The sequence below is a fragment of the Papilio machaon genome, chromosome 1 (genome assembly GCF_912999745.1).
Source record: "Papilio machaon chromosome 1, ilPapMach1.1, whole genome shotgun sequence".
In the NCBI taxonomy this organism is placed as follows: Eukaryota; Metazoa; Arthropoda; class Insecta; order Lepidoptera; family Papilionidae; genus Papilio; species Papilio machaon.
Genome location: NC_059986.1, coordinates 7022307 through 7037491, shown reverse-complemented (window position 1 = coordinate 7037491; position 15185 = coordinate 7022307). Strand labels below are relative to the sequence as shown.

Genomic DNA, 15185 nt, shown 5'->3' with positions numbered 1-15185 from the left:
TAACACAACTTTCTTTTATATATATAGATATAATTTCCATCTTTAAAATACAATGTCATTTATAAAATTATTTAAAGGCAAAAGAACATGTTGATCTTAGAATAGCAGAAAATAATTAAGTAAAGTTTATTAGGTTAAAGAATTGTAAGCTACTAAGAATTTTTAATTATTTTTTATAAAAACATTATGTTTCACTATTTTTAATTTCTACATGTTTTTCAAGATGAGACACCAAGGTTTGTTGGCTCTGATTGAGCTGACCCACAAGACAAGATGCTGCACTTTGTAAAACACCACATAGTTGACTTCTTGCCATATCAATATTGGGCAGTTTACTAAATTCAACCAGTTCATTTTTCGACATCAAACGATCTTCAATTATGCCCGCTGAAAAGCAAACAATTTTAGTTTAGTAAATGTTTTCCTTTTATACCTCTAGATGATATATATCAAGTACTTGAAGAATCCATTAAAATTTCATCTTCATTCGGATTTCATTTTTCAAGGTTGATTCCAGGTAAAGTCTAAGAAGTTGATTATAGTTAGAATATTTTACTGAAGGTTCACATATTCATCAACAACAGCATTGTTTAAAGATTGAGTTCAGAAACATTTCTATATTCTCAAAGAATGTAAAAAGGATTCTTAAATATTAAAAAGTTTGTAAATAGAAAGCATGTAAGACTTTTTTGTACCTACCCATTACAACAAGCTGTGGTGCTTTCTTCAAAATTTTAAACATTTTGTCAGCACTTTCCGGTTGACCAAATATAATATTTTGATGAGAATTAAATAAACAATTGACAGCTTCATAGCGGGTCCCAGTTGTTGCCATTTTTACAATTTTCTTACCATATGTTCTCAAATGCATTTTATTTTTTCTGAGAGCAGCAAAAATTGGCGTTTTATCTTCCATGCTTATTGAATTTAAATGCAAAAAAACAACCATTTTTGAAGTGTTAAACCAGTCAAGGCACTCTTTTGCCAGAATACGTTCAAAAGGATTGTCGATTTCTTTCTTATGCTCAGTGGTAGCCTTATCACAAAGAACAACATCGGGTAATGTGTATTTAGGTGGTCCAAAATAAGGCTTTGTTAGGTCAATCAAGAGTTGTCTTTCAAAATGGGGTTTGCGCGGTTTTTGTATATTTATCTTACCACGAAATCTTCGAACAATTAAAAAGGTGCTAGGAGCTTTTAATAGTGCTGCAAATGAAAAAAAAAAGGTATAGTATGTTTTCATAAAGTTCAAAAGAATTTAGAACAGAAATTATCTGTACCATTTTTGATGGAGGCCATATTTGGAATTTAATTATTTGCTTTATTACTACTCGTCTAACTATATAATTTCAGAAATACTTTTTTTCGCAATTCAATTATAATTAAATCATTAAAAATATTATAGTTAATTCTAACCTAATTCGACAGTTTGACAGTTAATTGTGTCAAATGTCTGTTGAGAGCTGGAACCTGAAAAATTTTATCGCTGTATCACTCACTCTCGTAGGAATTACTATATTTTCTCTCGCTTGCACAAGAAACCTGGACTACTCTGTGTATAACAATCCTTTTTTTAACAAAGAGTATGCCCTGCACAAGCTACTATTTTGTAAAAGTAGTATACATAAAGTAAATCTAAATCCGGTGTTAAAATATCTAAAAAGCAATGGAAAACATGAATTTAACTCGACCGATCGTATATATAGGTATTTATTTAAAAAATAGTTCTTAAATACTTACAACACTGAATTTTTGCTAATTTCAAATGTTATTTTGATTATTATTGACATTTTTACACTTAGTAATTTAATTTCATATTATTTCATCACATTGTGTTGTATTTCTGATTAAATTGGAAAATATTATAAAAGTAACTTATGTTAACTTGAAAGTCAAAGATACAACTAGTTAAAGTAGTAGATTTACTGGGCTTGGCTAAGAACATTCAGGTTAGAGTTAGTCCACATTTTCTTTTTGTTGCAAAAATGAAATCGCGTGAGGAAGATACTCCACCATCGTCGATCAACGGAGATGAGATCAATGGAATGGAAGGCGAAGACGTAATGTATCTGGAGGAAATGGAAGAGTTTGAAGGAAACCTAGAGAACATGGAAGAACTTTCAGACCAAGAGGAAGAAGATGCGGATATGGAAGTTCCCGAGGATCAATCAATTGTAGTATTTAATAAACACCAAGGATCAGTGTTCTGCTGTAATCTACATCCTGATGGTAAATTTGCTGTAACTGGAGGCGAAGACGATAAAGCGTATGTATGGTCGACGGAAACAGGTCAAATTATAACCGAGTGTACGGGTCATAAAGATTCCGTCATATTTGTTGGGTTCAGTTTTGACGGGGCATTTTTAGCCTCGGTTGACATGAGTGGAGTGATTAAAGTTTGGAAATGTAACTTTGAGAGTACACAAGAGTGGCCGGTGGCATTTGAATATGAGGCTGGGGATTTGATTTGGGGTCTATGGCACTTTGGTGCAAGAGTTCTCATCTGTGGTGCCGCCTCTGGTGATATTTTTGTGTTTAAAATACCTTCGGGAGATACAAAAATATTACCTGGTCATAATGTAAAAACGGAGTGTGGCAAGGTAATTTTTTGTTTTCATATTTAAATAACTATAGATAGAACACTAAAAATGTTATTTATAGGCACAACAATATAGATTAATATTAAAGGCTTACCCACCTCTATGATATATGTTTATGGTTGTAGAAGGAATATTGAAAGAATAATTATGGGCAAGATATTAATACACAATTAATTTACAATACAAAAACTTGTAGTTAACTAGTAATCTCATAACTTTTTATCTTTGATTCAGACTCCAGTTGGAATGGCTTATAGAATATGTTATTAAATAGAATTTAAATTTGTAAAAATAAAAAAATTATGCTCATAATGTGAAAATGTTTTTCAGCTTTTCTCAGATGGTGTTCGTTTAGTATCTGGATATGAAGATGGTACAGTAAAAGTTTGGGATCTAAAGACAAATTCTGTTCTGCATCAAGTACCGCAAAATGTTCACCAGATAAGGGTTACAGATGTAGATACGCACCCTGAAAATAATGTTATGGCCTCTATATCTACAGATGGTAATTATTTATTTTCTTTCAGTAAAAAAAAGTTTTTCTACTATTGACATTTGTATAGTGCATTAATGGAACTTCTATTAGTTCTAAGATGGAAGTTGTTGCCACAAGTAATATTTTGCACACAAAAAATATCACGGTGGACAACACTTTTAGCAAAAACTAACTGTTACAATGCAAATGTTGTTTATGTATACAGTCAAAACCGTTTATAGCGACATCGTTTAGGACAACATACCGGTTAAATTGACCAAAATCAAAGGTCCTGGCTGAATGTTATTACATATCTTTCCTATTAATACCTGTCACCGGTTGTTACAACTATCGGTTTTTACGACTCAATATGAGTAGTCCCTTCGATGTCGTTATAACAGATTTTGACTGTATAAACATGTGTAAATACTAAAAAAAAATGAGATATGAAAAAAAAGTTTTACTTTACAGGAAAAGCTGTATTAACAACATCAGTGAATGGAAAAGTTGTTGCCCAATTGGAAACTGATAATGATTTGGAAGCTGTGGCATTTTCAAACCCACAATTGGGATATTTGGCATTAGGTAAAGTAACTTTTAATTTAAAAAAAATCTTGATAAATGATGCCTACTACTAAAATAGATTTCATCATGAAGTGAATGAAAAAAAGTAACTATCATGTATTTACTATAATTATAAATTTTTCTTTAATTCTAGGAACATTAAATGGTTCAGTAACAATTTGGGATGCTGGGAGACAAATGATACGTCATTATTGTTCAAAGAAAGAAGACGGTGTTGCCGCTGGGGTGACAAAAATATTTTGGATAAATGACCAACTCGTCACCGGCTGCCTCGATGGATCAATCAGAATATATGACGGAAGATCTGGAGAAAGAAGTCTAATGCTAACAGGCCACTGGCTGGAAATATTTGATATATGTTACAATGAAAAGCAAAATATTTTATTATCCACATCAGATGATGGAACAGCAAGAATATTTAAATATGAAACAAGAAGTGAAAAAGTTCAATAAATTACTTTGTTATTTAATCTTGTTGAAATTTAAAATGTTGATACAGGCCTGAGATTTCCATGTTATCTATGATATTAATAAATATTTTTTCATACTAAGAATGTTTATTTGAGGTATTTTTTATATTTACGATAATTCTTTTATGGAATCGTTGATACGAAAAGAAATGACATCACGTTTTTTTTGTTATATTATAAAGTGACAAACGAGGAAGTGGGCACCTAAATTCGACGAAATGGTGAAGTGACCACTGCTAATAGACATCTTCACCTTTAATCGACGAAGGAGGTCTCCTCCCCCTTCGATTAAGATTAAAGCATAGAAAGAAAATATTTTCCATTCTTACGCGTCCCCTCCTCCATCAAATCCTTTCCAAAGGCGCGGAATGGGAAAGAAGATTAAAATCAGGCCTCCGGAACACCGGCGATAGATGGCGCGCAAGCTATATCATGTTCACAATACATTAAATTAAATGTTGATGTAACCATGATTGTCAAATGTTGTGGTACTCGTATGCAAACATAATTTTTATCTCTTTTTTTCTATAGAAGAAAGCGGGATATTGTTGTAATACATGTGTTGCGACAATGGAGACTCATCATAAGTAGAAAGTACTATAAAAATGCCCTAACTCTAAATTTGTGGTACTTAGAATAACATATTATTGGTTGCGTTCTACCTTAAATATTGAAACGGTGTTAAAAAAATCAAATTAACGAGAGTTGTTCCTCAAATCTTACTTGAGTTTTACTGATAAGTTTCTAATTTGAATGAAAACTAATAATGAACTAAAGGACACACGTTTCGTTCTTAATTTTCCTGTTTTGTTAAATGTCCTGTTAAATGATGTAAGAGGATGCTGTAACCGTGTTTTCTGATGAAAAACCTACACTTACGTTTTTAGATTTTCTTTATTTAAATTGACGTTTTTATTACTGTATTGGCTATGATTGGCGATTAAACTGATCCTGTATTTATTTACTCATGGTCATACCTTTTTTATCCAGAAATAAAACAATATTGTATTGCTTCAAACTTTACAAATACTGTCATTGACCCAAAGAGAGCGGCCATTGTTATAAATGAATTACTCATATCCTGTGTCAAGAAACTTCATCTGGTCAGACTATCAATGATCTAGCGGTTATCAGTAGCTTAACTGAGTATTATCACCGCGTGTATGTTGACTGCATATAATTAGTTTCGGAGGAAAAGTATGCCAAATACACACGTGCTTTAAAAGAACGAGACGGATATCTATAAACCGGTTATTCAAACTTGGCAGTGAATTCACATGGTCAATGTCGAATGTATAGTATACTTTGTTCCATTGGGATAAAGTCTAGTATCTAATGGCGTGATGTTCACATTGACGACGTTTCAGAGATGCAAGCATGTGATGGCGGTAGACAGTCGTGGTTAACTTGGTGAAGTATAGTGAATTGTAAAGTGGGGTCGCGTCACGTTGAACGTGTCCACAACGTGCTGTGTATCAACCAAGTTCCGATCGTATTCACCACTTTCCTTATAATATTTTTTGTATAGTACTGCATTCTAATCGGATTTTTTTATAATTTTAATCGAACACTAGTAATTTAATCGAAACATATGTTTGAATAATTTAACCTGATAAAGTTATGTGACCATATTCATAGTGCGTTTATTTAAGTTGCGTGTTATCGGCAAATGTGTGGCGGTTAACCATTATTAGACATTATTATCAGTATCCTATGGTTATTTTATGTTGTTCCACCTCGCACGTGGTGTTTTCAGTGGCATACTGAGCGATATGATGCAATGTCCGCATAGCGGAGGCTCAGAATTTCGGCTGTTGAATTTTAATATGACTGATATTGTATTTTCGAGCTAAAAATTTAAATTATTATTCAATTTTAAGTATACACTAATTTATTAATTTAATTTATAATAATAATCAAGTAATAAAAATGGCAAAAGTATCAGCGAGCGAAGGTTTGCAACCGAAGGAGATCGATGTTGGGGATGATGTAAACGATGAGAAGGGATCGAGTGAACGGGTTCGTTTGAAGAAGGAGTTGAGTTTATTGAATGGGGTAGCTATTATAGTAGGAGTGATAGTAGGCTCTGGTATCTTCGTATCTCCCAGCTTGGCTCTAAAGAACGCGGGCTCAAAGGGCATGGCTCTCATCATCTGGGTACTGTCAGGATTCCTATCAATGATTGGAGCTCTGTGCTACGCTGAACTAGGTAAGTGCAACAATTAACGCCATTCTTACTTATAATTAACGATGTTAATTAACCACTTCGGTTTTTGCCGCCAAAATTCGATTCGGTATCTAAATTTTAGATGGGATGATGAAATACTGCAATATTTTACATTTTCATATCGTTTACATAAATTTAAAAGCAGTAAGAATTTAATTTTTTATAATAATATTGAGTTTTTTAATAATATTGAGACCTAATTTTCCATGAACAATAATGCCCAATCTATGATTTGTAAATAAAAAATATGTTACGTTAGCAACCGCTATGCAACATTGATAACTTTCTTTTCTCGCTTCGAGTTATGCGCTCATAATTCGTAATGGTACAAGGAATAGAAGCTGAAAAAGTTCTTTAATTAAAAATATTAAGAAACGTTTTTAAATCATCCTGTAACTTCATAAGTGATAAGCTTATATCATAACTTATTATTTTCTTATTATAATGTTTGTTATTGTTTACTACACGATAATTGATTTAGATAATAATGAAAAACATTTAATTACTATTTAATATTATCACTATTGCTAATTTCCGGTCATTATGTTAAAAAGAACGTAGACAAATGTTTTTTTACTTAAAATACCACACCTAATGCATCTTCCACCGCCGATTGCATTATCGCACAATCTTACTTATCCGACGTTCTTACGGTGAAGGAAAACATCGTGATGCAACCTGCACATATCTGAGAAGAAATTCAATGATATGTGTGAAGTCAACCAACCCGCACTGGGCCAGCGTGGTTGACTATGGCCTAGTCACCCCTAACTTGGGGTAGGCTCCGAGCCCCTCGGTGGGGACGTATAGTGAGCTGATGATGATGATGACAATCTTACTAATATTATAAATGCGAATTTTTGGACGGATTTTCATTTGAAGGTATCTCTGTAACGGCTCAACGGATCTTGTTGAAATTTGGCACAGATATAGAGCATAGTCTATAAGAACACATAGGCTACTAATAAAGTTGTTTTTTTTTTAATTTCGCGCGGACGGAGTCGCGTGCGACAGCTAGTGAGTTATAACCCTTTAACCTTTGACTATTATTTAACCTCTTTCCTTTTATGGAATTACTACTGGAAAAACGTTATGTTTTTTTTTATGTGATTCACATCCTGCCTTAACATCAGGTGGGATCGTGGTTAAGAACTGGCATATTCGTTATTAAAAAAAAATTATCCTTATCTACCAGACACCCACTTGTTTATCACATACATGCTATGAAATGTTTAACCATAGATTTTCTGTACGGAAACACTAAAACTGGTATAAGAACATGAAATTGCTAAGATTTTATATTTGAACTAGCTTTTACCACACATTCCGTCCACGCGTAATAAAAAAAACTTAGAAGCTTGTGTGTTCATCCAGACAATGTGTAAAATCTATACCAAAATCCATATCCATGCACCAGTTCTAGTACCTTCTAACAAACATCCATTCATCCATTAAAACTTTCGCATTTTTATTAGTAACTAGCTTTTACCTGCGACTTCGTCCGCGCGGAATAAAAAAAATGCACACAAGATAAAAAAGTTCCTATGTCCGTCTCCTAGTTCTAAGCTAGCTCCCCATCAATTTTCAGCTAAATCAGTTCGACCGATCTTGAATCATAAATAGTGTAACTAACACGACTTTCCTTTATATATATAGAGATAAGAAGTATGAAGTATAATATGATTACTGAAATAACGTCACTTGTTAATTCTTAACATTTTCATCGTGATAGCGTAGAGTTTAAATATGCGTCAATGATGTAGAACCTTGATGTATATTTAAATTGTTTATTTAAAACAGTGAGGTTCATGTAGCGGTTAGGTATCCATTGATAGAATTATTACATGCGACGTTTTACATAATGTAGAGTTTTTACACCTTTTATTTTTTTAGCCTAGTTTTATTTATTTATTTCACTCATTTTTTAATTTATACTATTCGAAAATAATGCGGTTATTTTGCAATTATTGTGGAAATATAAAGATGAGAATTTAACTTCAAACTTTTTGGAACTTAAAGTCTAGATTTAATAATATTAAAATTAAAATTAACGTATGTAAGTTGTGTTAAAATGTATGTTAATGTTTTGTTAGAAAAATAATACTACTGTAAATAATCTAGACGTAGCAATAAAGTCTTATCAGTAAGTAAAACCGAACGACAGGTTAATGTTTTGATGAGACGGCGTTATTAATATTTTGCCTATCTATTTATGACTAGCTTAAGCCATACTCAATATAAATAGGACATATTAATTTTGTCGATAGGTATGAGCTTTTAGCCGAGTTCTCACTTGAAAGTGAAAGGACTCTATTATTTTGAATGTTGCTACAAAGCAATTTCAGCATTTTAATAATTATGTTAAATTTAAATTTATTTTATGTTAAAAATAAAATTTGGGCGTTTACCCTTCAAATTGACATGCAAATGACCGAATTTGATTTGCAAAATGCTGCAATTTATTATGTACGACTCCGTTTTTCGTCTGCAACAATTTAGTGCCGTATCACGGATTTCTTTAACTGTGTAGTTCACCAAAGGATGTTATACTCTATACACACATGCGATAAATCCTTTCTCTTCCTTAAAAGTTTATCTGTTTAATGGTAGTAACCGCTGCCCATCTGCAATAACTTCAAAAGTTGCAGATGCGTTGCCTACTTCAAATCAAAAAAGGATAGAGATTATCTAAAACATTTGCTTAATAACTTTCAGGTACAATGATTCCGAAGTCTGGTGGAGATTACGCGTACATAGGGGAAGCGTTCGGACCACTACCCGCATTTCTGTATCTTTGGGTAGCGCTGTTCATCCTGGTGCCCACCGGCAACGCGATCACGGCATTGACCTTCGCGCAGAACATCCTGCAGCCGCTGTGGCCTGCCTGCCAACCACCCACAGACGCTGTCAGTTTAATAGCAGCCGTTGTCACTTGTGAGTACCTTTTTAAACCTTTCACCGAAGTAATTTTACAAAGTAATTTTTACAAGCTTGTCTTTTTATTTACTAAAGAGAGTGAAAGTAATAAATAACAAACTAAATACACCTTAGTAACTTAAGCTAGTGGTAAGTAAGTCAAGGTGAGACGGGTCTTTATTAACTAAGTACATAACAACGTATTGAATTGAGTGGCTGTACCTTAAAAGTGTGACTTAAAAAAGTGAACTTTGATACTCGTAGTGAGAGATATCACGCTGGCTTGACACGTTATAAACTGACATTTCTACATTATTTTATTTTTGTTTAAACGATAAATGTGGACATTGTGCCAACCGCAATAATGTTCACCTTCGGAATTAGACAGGTGTTCAGGCCCACGTTATTTGCACAAGGAGATAGTTTGACGTGTATTATATTTCGCCGCACGCTCATATCAAAATGTAACATATTTATTATTTACTCTACACTTGTATTTTTAACGAAGAGTCTCCATTGTTATGACACTCGTATTGCAACAAAATTGGTAACCCACTCTTTAGCATTTAAAGAGTTAGAGAAATTTGAAATTCACAGAAAGACATTTATAAACATTTCCTATAATGAACTTATTTGTTTAAATATTTTCGATTTTTAAAATAAACAAATTGTACAACTTATTATTCTACTTACTTAATTTTCTTTGGCCCTGCTCATATAAGGAGCGTAATTATTTATTTTTTACTTTGGTAAATTAAAAGTTCGGTGCATTGCTTTTCTGGACAAGCCGCATTGAAATGCGTTACCCCACGCGGGAGACCGGTTTCTTTTCCAGGAATCGAGTTTCGGTTATTTATTTCCTACAGCACGACTTCCCAGAACAGTTTCTTAAGTATTTCGGCAATCAAAAAACGATCTTTGATTTATGTTTTATGCAATCATACAACCGACTGGTTCAAAAAGTTCGTCTTGTTGCAAAGTACCTACACTCAATGTTGCTAAATTAAGAAAGTTATTAATCACGCACAGCATCCGAAATGAAAAAGGGTACATCAAGCAATTTCTTAAGGTTATTAATTGTCTTCTGAGACATTATGAAGTGATTTCAATTATTGGCGCATGTGTTTTAGTCCACCTTTAAAAAAGCTTTTAGCCCCCATTCATACGTGTGCGTTAAAAAAGCGCTCAAATAGAACAAATATATTCTCAAACAGTTGGAACAAAAGGATTTTAATATTTGGCGTTCATCGCAAGAGGGCCGCCGCCCCAACGGCGAGTTTTAACGTGGCTTTAAAATGCGCCTGTTCGAATGAGCGCTTAATAAACTAGTGCATACTAACTTTCGATAAAAAGGCCTGATGTCGAGCTCGTTCAGATAAATAACAAGGTTCTTTTATCATATATAAATTAGTTTAATCAAATCAAAATCAAAAGAATTCGCGATAACAATCTATAAAATAAATATCGTAGTAAAATATTTGGGTGGGAAAATAGCTGAGATACCTGAACTGTCTCCTCAAGATTTTCATTAGCGAGAAATGGAAGTCTTATCTGTAATATAAGTTCAATATGAACAAAGTTTTTTTTTATATTTTACTTAGCCTTATCATAGTCATAAAGCCTCATGTAAACCTTTGCCAGACATACTGGTTCTTATTAAGTGAAAATATATATTCTTCATCGTTATCGTAAGAAATTCTTTAGTTTAAATATTGGTACATCTTTCTGCTATTCCGTAAACAGTTTCAGTAAACTAAAGACATGGCTTCTATGTGCAATTTTGAAACTTTGCTGCTGGATCTTTGGATAATGGATGAATACAATATTACAGATAGACAGATACAATATTGCTGTTTATTTGCTTCCAGCGTCACTTGTGCGTGTATATTTGAGCCATTCAAGGCGCTACACAGTCCAATCTGGACTGTGTCGCCTTACCGCGACACGAGGCATCGCGGTCGATTGCCGCTGACAGGATAATGAGGGCTTCCTCCCGCACCGTGTTGAGAGCTGTTAACTGTTACACTCTTAAGAGGAATTATTCGATTCTACGGCGTAAGGGCACTTAAGATCGGGCCACATTGCCTGCCGCTGATTTGTCCGTTCAGATTAAACGACCACTTCGTTCAAATCTTCTATGAAATCTTGTCATAAAAAATAAATTGCGTAAATAAGAAGAATTACAAAAAATAGTGATAGAGTCAGCATACCTGTATATGCATGTATAGTCGGGCTCGGTTGTTCAAATTAAACCTCTCAAACCTAAAAGACAGATTAAAAATTATTTCATGCGTTCTGTCTTGATGTAAGTTGTGAGGTGCTGAAGCACTTACTCTATTTAAAAATAAGCTTTTCAAATTAAATTATCTACTCTGTAAATAAATTCTTGCATCATTAAGCATACACGTTTAGAATATTAGAATACCACCCAATAAGTCTCAATAGATGTCGGACCGGAAACCCACTGATACTTCAGTTTAAAATTGAATCTTAACAATTCTTGGCTTTGTTAGCGTTTGAATAGAGCGTTTGTTATTGAGTCATGCGCAATTCGCTAGGGCTTTAGGCCTTTGTGTCCTCTATAGACTAAAATGCTTAAGACTCGATGACCTTGAGTTTATATAGGGTGAAGTAAAATATGTCCGTCAAGAAGGCAGATGTTAAAATGAGGGCCACTCCCTACAATAATTTTTTGCACATCTTAAGTCCACTAGAAATAAAGAAAGAAAAATACTAAAATTTTATGTCACAGTACACACAGCAATATGATTCTGAATAAAATAGCTGTTGATTGTATGTATTTGCCATGAATTGACTAGAATTGAAGATAAAACATCACATCTAGCGTTAATCTACTAGATGCTAAAAAGCTCTATGATGACAGTAAATCGCTCGTAAATTACGAGTACTAAAAATATCTTTTATTAGTAATCTCTTCATCGTACAAGTTTAAAAATAACAAACTGACTACGATGCAGCCGGAGATTAAATTCCAAAAATTATTTATAGTCTTTTTGTGCCGTCTCGAATTGAATTTGATGTGTGCTTCAAACACGGGACTTACCAACATGACTTGTTTAGTTAAACGGTTTTATTTTTATCATAAACACAGTACATTCCTTTACTTCAGTTTCTTATTAGAAAAACATTGTATAAGGCATTGAATACACAAAAAAGTTAAGAATCTTAATGCATTTTAAATATTAAAACGATACTTGTTTTGTTTATAAATGAGTCTAAACAAACTCAGATATTAGCAGTCTATTCTTTGTCAATAAAAAATATTGGGAGAAATATAATAACTTTTTTGTAACTTCATGCATCCTATTGAGGGGAGATTTATTTTGATTGGGAAATATTTTTTGCGTTTTATTCAAACCACAGTTTTAAACCTTTATCGTATTTTACAAGGTAATGTCTTAATTTTCTCATTTTTAACATCCCCGTTACAATTTTTCAGGTTTTCTCACAGCAATAAATTGTTACAACGTGAAATGGGTAACCAGGGTACAAGATACCTTCACAGCTGCCAAAATCCTCGCATTGCTCGTCACATTTTTCGCCAGTCTCTGGTATCTATTTTCTGGCCACACGGAGAACCTTGAGAATATGATGCAAGGCACGAAAACGGCACCAGGGGACATAGCTATCGCGTTTTACACTGGCCTTTTCTCGTATTCTGGCTGGAATTATCTAAATTTCGTTACTGAAGAACTTAAGGAACCATATAAGTAAGTGAACTTTTGATGCGACTTATTTACCTAAGTCTTGAATTACATTTTGTTTTATATTGTTCCTTCTCTGAATGTTTTTTTTTTCTTACAATTCTCCTCACAGTATACTTCTTAACTAATGTTTATATTACAGAAATTTACCACGAGCTATCTGTATATCGATGCCAGTAGTTACCGTGGTGTATGCGCTCACAAACGTGGCGTACTTCGCGGTGCTCACAAACGCAGAAATACACGCCTCCGAAGCCGTCGCAGTCACCTTTAGCGAGAAGATCCTCGGCGTCGTATCCTGGATAATGCCACTTTTCGTTGCCCTGTGTACGTTCGGTTCACTGAACGGCGCTATCTACGCGTCCTCGCGATTGTTCTTCGTCGGTGCTCGGAACGGTCATCTACCACTAGTTATATCTCTGATAGATGTTAGGAGGCTGACCCCAGTGCCGTCGTTAATATTTATGGTAAGATAACGTTATGTTTTTCTTTGTTTGTTCAGAAAAAAAAGTAGTAAGATTTTTGATGTGAATGTTACAGTAGTTTGAATAAATGGTAAACTTTATTTGCTATTTAATTAAAATAATAAGCTTGAAAACATCACTTGTTTTGTGGAAGTTTTTAATATCGAAATAGCAAAGATGTGACATAGCTAAGTCATCGCTAAGTCGACTCATTGTCCTAGCTAGATTCTAGAATCTAGATGAACAAAAAAGGCGATAATGCGACGAATATAGATGTACGCGAATTTAAAATTATTTCAATGACGTAAACTTCTTATAGACCCAATATGTAGTAAAACGATCTAAATGTATCTGTTCTGTATCTCATATAATTTTAAATCAAACATTTAGAAGAATGATAAATGAAATAATTGAAATGATATATCTGAAGACAAAAACCTATTGAGCCAACCCCACATAGAATATAATATAATATCAAGTAGATGATGATGTAATTGATTGTTTATATTATTTTGTTCCAGTGTTTGGTAACTCTGGTGCTACTAATGTACAACAACGTGGAATCGCTGATGATCTACGTGACGGCGGTGGAGGCCATCTTTATACTTTGCTCAGTCGCCGGTCTGCTTTGGATGCGGTACACGCGGCCGGAGTTAGATCGGCCTATTCGAGTCAGCCTCGTCTTTCCGATGATCTTTCTCGTAGTCTGCACATTCCTTGTCGTCTTCTCCTGTTTTAATAACCCAATGGAAGTCGGCATTGGAGTCGCGTTCATCGCTATTGGAGTACCTTTCTTTTACGTATTTATTGTTTGGAAAGATAAATTGACGTGGATGCAATCAGCTTGTAATTCTTTCAATCTTACTTGTTCCAAGGTGTTCCTCTGCCTTCCAGAAGATTCTAAGGAATTATGATCGTGAACGAGTGAGAAATGATCTGATATTTTTGTTAATTATTTGCGCTGTGTTTTATAAGCGTGATACATTTGATCTGCGTTGCATAATGTTAGTGTTCGATTTTGATTCCTATTCATGCTTAGGTTAAGTTTATTATTGACTTAGATTATTGTAATTGTAATAAATTTCGTATTTGAACATTCCTAATGATTCAATTTCTTTTATTTAAATAATTATCCATTTGTTAAATACCTTAACAATTATACAAGATTTTGGTTTAAATTATTTTATTTTTTTGTCTGCGTTTTGTCTTACGCGTATGATTCCGTAAACCCGATCTCCCTCCGGCTGAAATTTTTTGGTTATATTGGTAGCGGAGCGATGACACTGATAAATTTTACAAAGATTTAACTAGATGGCGTTTTTCTCAACCTTAATACTTTTTTCACCCTGACATTCGCATAGTTTGAAATAAAGTTACTTAAAATCCTCAACTCAGAAGTCTTTTTCTCTAAATTATTGCGAATATATTAATAGACGAATAAATTAAGAAAGAAGATCGTATGTCAGTGCACCTATTACTTTTATTATAGCAAAACCGTGTAACAGCTGAACATTAGCAATTTTATCGGAATTTAAATTTACATTTTTTTTTCAAAAGGTTACCTCCAGACCAATACGCTACACACTTCTTGCTGTTAGAAGCAGGATTTGTCCACCATTTGACTTAGTTCAGACGCTAAATTGAATATAGATTCAATAACTCTTTATTACAATATTTTTAATAACTCTATTTTAACCTCTATTTTCCGTAACCTAAAAGCATG

At 33.6% G+C, this 15185-nt stretch overlaps 3 protein-coding genes across 3 annotated transcripts; 2 read left to right on the top strand and 1 right to left on the bottom strand.

Annotated features, from left to right (window-relative positions):
- Nucleotides 1-141: 141 nt before the first annotated feature.
- LOC106719829 (39S ribosomal protein L10, mitochondrial) lies at nt 142-1368 on the bottom strand. The gene is made up of 3 exons (XM_014514279.2): nt 1281-1368; nt 700-1206; nt 142-387 (listed from the first exon to the last, which is right to left on the bottom strand). Exons 1-3 carry the CDS (start codon nt 1297-1299, stop codon nt 185-187), a joined length of 729 nt encoding a protein of 242 aa, XP_014369765.2. The 5' UTR covers nt 1300-1368; the 3' UTR covers nt 142-184.
- A 210-nt stretch (nt 1369-1578) lies between these two features.
- On the top strand, nt 1579-4132 carry LOC106719828 (angio-associated migratory cell protein). The gene is made up of 5 exons (XM_014514278.2): nt 1579-1706; nt 2005-2600; nt 2931-3105; nt 3547-3660; nt 3794-4132. Exons 1-5 carry the CDS (start codon nt 1667-1669, stop codon nt 4111-4113), a joined length of 1245 nt encoding a protein of 414 aa, XP_014369764.2. The 5' UTR covers nt 1579-1666; the 3' UTR covers nt 4114-4132.
- A 1414-nt stretch (nt 4133-5546) lies between these two features.
- LOC106719850 (large neutral amino acids transporter small subunit 1) lies at nt 5547-14480 on the top strand. The gene is made up of 5 exons (XM_014514310.2): nt 5547-6339; nt 9073-9291; nt 12734-13004; nt 13141-13465; nt 13984-14480. Exons 1-5 carry the CDS (start codon nt 6060-6062, stop codon nt 14374-14376), a joined length of 1488 nt encoding a protein of 495 aa, XP_014369796.2. The 5' UTR covers nt 5547-6059; the 3' UTR covers nt 14377-14480.
- The last annotated feature ends 705 nt before the right edge of the window (nt 14481-15185 follow it).